This window comes from Centruroides vittatus, unplaced genomic scaffold (assembly GCF_030686945.1).
Source record: "Centruroides vittatus isolate TY-2023 unplaced genomic scaffold, ASM3068694v2 contig_923, whole genome shotgun sequence".
Lineage (NCBI taxonomy): Eukaryota > Metazoa > Arthropoda > Arachnida > Scorpiones > Buthidae > Centruroides > Centruroides vittatus.
In genome coordinates this window covers 377265-384197 of record NW_027122610.1, presented here as the reverse complement: position 1 = coordinate 384197, position 6933 = coordinate 377265, and the positions used below count along the sequence as shown (strand labels likewise).

The following is a 6933-nucleotide window of genomic DNA, read 5'->3' as shown; positions in this document are numbered from 1 at the left end:
AAACGTCACAGTCGGATCTTCGGAAGGAAAAGTTATGAGTAATTAATGAATTGACCGAAAAATAATAATTTTTGGTGTTACGAAATCAATTAAGAGTTATTAATTTAAAAATATTTCAATGTAACAACTTTATTTCTAACTCAAATAATTAAGTTTATATAAATTATACGGGGATTTTTAACTCTACGCCATAGCAATATCGGTGTAAAACGTTTCCGTCTTGTTAAAATACTCGAAGGTGACGCCATTATTAAAATGATAGTGAAACCGCATGTGGCTTCTCTGCACGCTCTGATTTCGTAATTTAAACTATTGTATAGGATCCAAGATTCGTTCCTATGCAGAAAGGTTCAGGATTACTTATTCGTTATAAAATTTAATATTTATTAACAATTTTTCTATTGTAAATATTTAATCATATGGTATAAATTATATATGACAATAAAATCACTGAACACTGGTAGTTTTGGTCGAGTGTTCACGTCTGGCTACGTAGAGTTTTCCGTATTTCCTTTAAGTTTGTAACACCTAAACAGGGACCAGTTTCCCATTAAAGACTCCCGGAAGGAAATCCCTCTCGGCAGATCGTCCACGTGTCGCTTTGGCTGATAAGCAATGCGACAACTACCACCAAACCAAACAAACGATACCCATGACATCATCAAACGTAAACATGACGTAAGAAACAAAAATTTCCCATTAGTCATATTTAATTTCCGTATTCATAATACGTAACATATAATAACAATTAAACTTTTGAAAAATGTAATAATATTGTAAAAATATTACCTTTTTTTCTTTTTTTTTAATTTTAATACATTTAAAATGATATACAAATAAGATTACGTCACATAACTTATTCACCAATCCTATTCAAGTATTAAGTAAGGTACATAGTTTACATCAGTCACTTCACTGACTCTTTGGGGTAAGTTGACTTTTACAGCTTTTGAATTCGATAAAATTTTAATTTTCTTAAGGAAATGTTATAGCAAGTTTTAATTTTTAAGAAATTGATTTTTACTTTTTGCTTTAAAATGACATAATTTATTTTAATAAATGCTTTAAACAGTACGGAAGCGTGACGAACAAAACCTCAGTTTTCTCTTAATAGCGAGGTTGAGGCGGAAGTTTTCAACGCGAAAACGTGTACGTCAGACGTTCAGCGCCGCGTTCCTGTAAGCCTAGAAGTTTGACAATGGCGTTTGGAAAGTCAGTGGAATCATGCTCGACATTCCAAAGGCCATTGCCAAACTTCTAGGCTTACAGGAACACGGCGCTGAACGTCTGACGTACACGTTTTCGCGTTGAAAACTTCCGCCTCAACCTCGCTAATAACTCGAAGATTGTTTTAAAATTAATATCTCAAGAAAGAGGAAAATTAATATTTTATTATTACAATTATTTAATTGCAAAATCGAAAGAATGTGGTTTGAAAAGATTATTAATCAAATAAATATATTGATTAAAACACATGAGATATCTAGCAAAATGATTAGATTGAAGATCCCTTCAGCCATAGGCGATCGCAGGGAGGCAAAGCTTGGAGACAAATAATTACATTAATAAATTTTTTAGGTTTCTTCACAAGTAGAGTATAGAATACCGTATTGCATCGGTGCAAAAAGAGACAATGCATTCCATGGTCGACGGTGTAAGGTTACAGTGGTACTGTACATTATAGCTTCATGGAGTCTTGGCAAATTTGAATTAGGAGGTTTCATGTTCGTACTGTACAGTGTTTAAACATTTTTCTTCGGAGGAATTTTTGGAGGAATCCCCTTGTATTCTCGTTCGTTTTATAACGCAACTTCTACGTTGTGCCAGAACATCGTGCATCTGCACCATACCGGCAATCTAGGATCCCAGATATGACCCAAATTAAATTTTGATACTCTTACTACAATAATGAGTTTATAAAAGATTGGTTGATGGAGGTTCCGGGCAATTGCCCTTTTTGACCATAGGATAATGCATAGGAACATTAACGTGTCGCTTTGGCAGATAAGCAATGCGACAACTACCACCAAACCGAACAAACTATATCGTAGTTAAAGGTCGACGAGGTGGAAAAATAAAGGGGAGTCGTACAGTACGTCAGATCTCGAGTAGGGTCGGACTTAATGACGATTTCACTCGTATTAGCCTTTACAACTTTGTTTTTGTTTTATAAAACTTATCTCTATCCTCAAAATTAGGCTTTTTGCCATTTTATAATAATTAAAAGTATAAAAAGTTTTTAGATAAAATGTAACAGACTGCGCCAGACACAGTTTTAATGAGAAACCAAAACGGAAATCGAGTTTCCAGATCAGAAAAACTTTACTTTGTTTTTCCTGTAAACATATACAGTGGTGCCTCGTATAACGTACGCCTCGAATAACGGACGCTGCGAACAACGGACTTTCTGTTTGGCCGTTACGTGACTCGAGCAACGGACTGGCTGCGAATAACGGACTTTTCGGCATAATTGGTGACGGCTCCATGGGGTGCGTTCTTTAATAGCGGTCGCTCTGCGTCTCCGCTACTACGGGAGTGCGCTTCTGTTTGTAGGCATTTAGGAACGACGGTGAAAGAAAGATAACAGCGCCCGCACTATCGATAGTATCGTGATGGAGGAATCTATAATTCTAAAATATAAGCTTTTAAAGGCAAAAGAAGGGTCCCAATTGTAAAATTTAACCATAAAATGGATTATTTGTTGAAAGAGCATTCAAAATAGCCACGAAAAAAATAGAATGCCAGTTACCATTCGAAAAAAATTCGTAAAGACACTTACATCACCGCGTGCGCTAACTCGCGCTTTCACAATTTCTAAATTTTCATTCATAAAACCACCTAATGGACCCGGAAACGAAACTATCTGAGCCATGGAGGACGCCATGTTGCTTTCCACCGTAAACTACTGCTACAAGCGGCAGTGGCGTGGCGTAGTGGGGGCTGCAGGGGCGGCCCGCCCCGGGCGGCACTTATAGGGGACGGCAAAATTTCACAATAAATAATAATATCTTGTAAAAATACCTAAATAAGGGGCGGCGAAATTTTCCTCCCACGCTACGCCACTGACAAGCGGCCGTTTTTGCCGTTCGACGGCGCGCACTCCCACCGGAATTTAGGAACGCATTCCGCAGGAATTTTTAAACGGATGTCGCTCGCGCAGAGTTACGCGGAGAAATAAAAGAACGCACCCCATGTTCATTTTTTTTATGATACAGTACGGTTATTTTATGCTGCGGAACGAATTAGATGTTTTAACATGTATTTCTATGGGAAAATGAGTTTCGTATAACGGACGTTTCACTTAACGGACGTGCACCTGGAACGGATTAAGTACGTTATATGAGGCACCACTGTATATCGATAAGATAACATATAAACAAATGAATTTATTAAACATATATTTTCATATATTTTATTTTAGTAGATACATAAATCTATAATTTGGCAATTTTTACGCACACAGTCGTAATGGACGATTAGCATGGATGAGAGATAGGAGCCAAGATTTTGTAATACTTTTAAGATGATTTTGACGCAATCTAAAGCGAAAGATTTTTATTTTATTTATTAATTCATTTATAAGATGAGTTCATAACAAATAATAATTAGTACAAATACATCGATGTCGGAAAACGACACCAGCTTATCTTCCTGCAGATCAAATTTGAATAGGAGTCGATTCAGAAATTTTCATTGATGAATGACTTCGATGTATTGTGCTTCCTGTCGCTCCTATTGTGAATTGGTGTTGCTCCTAACTGATTGGATTGATGGTTTAAAGCAATACAACACATGGGCGATCTGCCAGGGAGAAGTGCCTCTCTGGAGAACTTTTGTGCAAATCTAGCCCCTGTTTAAGTGTTAATGGGGTTTTTAAAACTCTTGCCGCTCTGTGGGCACCAACAGGGTTTTTTTTAGCAAGGTATTATGAGTTCGATCAGGCCACAATGGGACGGCCAAGTGGTGAAGGATTTCTTTTATCCTTATTACTGTTTAATCTTTACAATTAACAAAACTCACTCAGCAAATAATTAACAGATCATCAAAATATACCTTAAGTTGCTGAGATAATTTATTTAAACGTAAACTAACGTTTTCAGTCCATTCAATAGACTATCCTCAGGTTAAACGAGAAAATTATAACAAGTGTTCTAAAATAGAATATATAAATTCAAATACAAAAAATAACTGAAGACAAGAATATAACAAAAATATATAAATACATATAAAATAAAACAAGATCAGATACAATGTTATATATCACGTAATAATATTGTAAATAAACACAATACCAATTATGTAAAATTAAGACGTAAGTTAGCTCTTAAAAAACTTTTTAACTAACTACTTCCTAAACCTTCGGGGTCTTTTGCATTGATGCACGTATCTTGTAGCTTGCCTTTATAAATTTCAATTTATTCTGCGCTCATCGCTAAAGTTGGGGAGTGCAAAGACTTAACAATATCTGCTTTTTCCCATTTTACTAGAGAGTCTTCAGCCTGCGCCATCCGAGATAATACTGTATCCCTTCCCTGGATCCCTTCTCGACATTATATTTAGTTTTGAATTAAGGAATGACAAAGGTAGCATTAATAAAGAAGGAACGGCAGGGGTGTACAGGATTCCGTACGAGAACGTGCAATTAGGAATCAAGAAGAACTATATTGGTGTTACAACAAGAAGTTTGGGAATCAGGCCGAAGGAATACAAATATAATGTCGAGAAGGGATCCAACGCTACAGTATTATCTCGGATGGCGCAGGCTGAAGGCTCTAGCAAAATGGGAGGAAGCAGATATTGTTAAGTCTTTGCACTCCCCAACTTTAGCGATGAGCGCAGAATAAATTGAAATTTATAAAGGCAAGCTACAAGATACGTGCATCAATGCAAAAGACCCCGAAGGTTTAGGAAGTAGTTAGTTAAAAAGTTTTTTAAGAGCTAACTTACGTCTTAATTTTACATAATTGGTATTGTGTTTATTTACAATATTATTACGTGATATATAACATTGTATCTGATCTTGTTTTATTTTATATGTATTTATATATTTTTGTTATATTCTTGTCTTCAGTTATTTTTTGTATTTGAATTTATATATTCTATTTTAGAACACTGTTGTTATAATTTTCTCGTTTAACCCGAGGATGGACTATTGAATAGGCTGAAAATGTTAGTTTACGTTTAAATAAATTATCTCAGCAACTTAAGGTGTATTTTGATGGTATGTTTAACTTTTACTTTAATCTACTACAATAAAAGAATATCATACGAAGAATTGTGTGTGTGGCTATTGCAAACAATATTAACAAACAGTTCTGTTTATTTTAGAATTAAGAAAATTCACAATGACTTTTCAGCAACAGGAAGATTACGTAAGAATCTCATTAATTAAATCTTACATATACGATCAGAATATTCTATATATTATTTTAATATAACAATTCTTATTTTTTAAAATTTAAATTTAGAAGGTAGCCATTTCCGAAGGTATCTCATTTATTAAAACGCTTAGCGATGACCATAATTTAAGAGCAACCGTGAAAGGTTCTGTTGCTGGAGGCATCACTGTTGGGAGCATTGCTGCTGTATCATCTCTCATAATGGGACCCGTCGGTTTATTAATTGGTAAGCATCTACGTCATTCTAACTGTAAACATCACGATTTTTATTTTTTTTCAATTTAGGTGGAATATTCGGGGGTTTAATAGGTTATTCGATAGCCAAAGATAAATACAAACCGTTATCCAGTGTAATTGAAGCGATGACTCCACAGCAGAAAGCAAAACTTAGGAACCATTTGATCGTTCTCATGCACAGTGTTGACGTCAGGGATTTAATAACTCTAGCTGCTCTCATTGCTTCGAATACTTCGATTAAAGGAAAAATATTAGCCGGCATTATCAATTTTATAGTTCAAGAATTTGGTGTTCAACTTCAAAATTAAATCTTTTATTTTTAAATATAAAATGTATTAAATATGAAATATTTTGTATAAGCTATCATTGTGTTTTTCTTTTTTAATCTAATAAATCTTATCGTATGAGTTACAACAGATCAAAAACATTCGATAAATAATGATATCGTGTAGAAGTATAATTGAATAACAATAATTTTAATGCATATTACGATACATAAAATGCGAAAATTTCCTGTGACAATAGCAACGGTTATTTTCTAATTAGTTATTTGATTACAGCAATTTTAAAAATGTAATTAAACCATCCAACTTTAAGAAAAAAGTAAAATAAAATAATTCGATTTTTTAAGTATTTGACCACACGATTCGGGGGCCGGATTTGCACACCCCGCATATTAGGATTTCACATTTTAATAATAATTCCTTTACTTTTTGCTTAATGGCGAGGTTGAGGCCGAAGTTTTCAACGCGAAACGTGTACGTCGGACGTCGAGCACCGCCTTCTAGGCTTACAGGAAGGCGGCGCTGAACGTCCGACGTACACGTTTTCGCGTTGAAAACTTCGGCCTCAACCTCGATAATAACTCCTGTACTTTTTATCAAAAATTTCTGAAATTTTGTAGGGAGGTTTGTTTATTAGGAGAATTGATCCTATTAATTTTTGGTAGTTAAAGGTGGACGAGGTGGAAAAATAAAGGGGAGTCGTACGTCATATCTCGAGTAGGGTCGGACTTAGTGACGATTTTACTCGTATTAGCATTTACAAAGTTTTTGTTTTTGTTGTTTTATAAAACTTATCCCTATCCTCAAAATTAGGCTTTTAGACATTTTATAATAATTAAAAGTATAAAAACTTTTTAAATAAAATATATCAGACTGTGCCAGACACAGTTTTAATTGTTGCCGGAAAACTTAAGCAACTCTTTGCTGAATTTTCTTAAGAAGAAATAGAAGAAATTAAAATATATTTTAATGCATTATGGTAAAAAATTTACTTTAAATTTTAATTCCAAAGT

The 6933-nt window shown here is 34.5% G+C and overlaps 1 protein-coding gene across 4 annotated transcripts; it reads left to right on the top strand.

The window, feature by feature from the left end:
- Positions 1–323: 323 nt before the first annotated feature.
- On the top strand, positions 324–5999 carry LOC136984593 (protein C19orf12 homolog). Of its 4 annotated transcripts, none has more exons than XM_067281649.1 (4): positions 324–348; positions 5329–5372; positions 5469–5625; positions 5685–5999. In XM_067281649.1, the coding sequence occupies exons 1-4, from the start codon at positions 339–341 to the stop codon at positions 5942–5944; spliced, it is 471 nt and encodes a 156-aa protein (XP_067137750.1). In that variant the 5' UTR covers positions 324–338; the 3' UTR covers positions 5945–5999. The 4 variants fall into 4 exon arrangements, with proteins under 4 accessions (XP_067137750.1, XP_067137754.1, XP_067137752.1 ...); XM_067281653.1 differs by lacking the exon at positions 324–348 and adding an exon at positions 5111–5208 and having other exon boundaries at positions 5472–5625; XM_067281651.1 differs by lacking the exon at positions 324–348 and adding an exon at positions 5118–5208.
- The last annotated feature ends 934 nt before the right edge of the window (positions 6000–6933 follow it).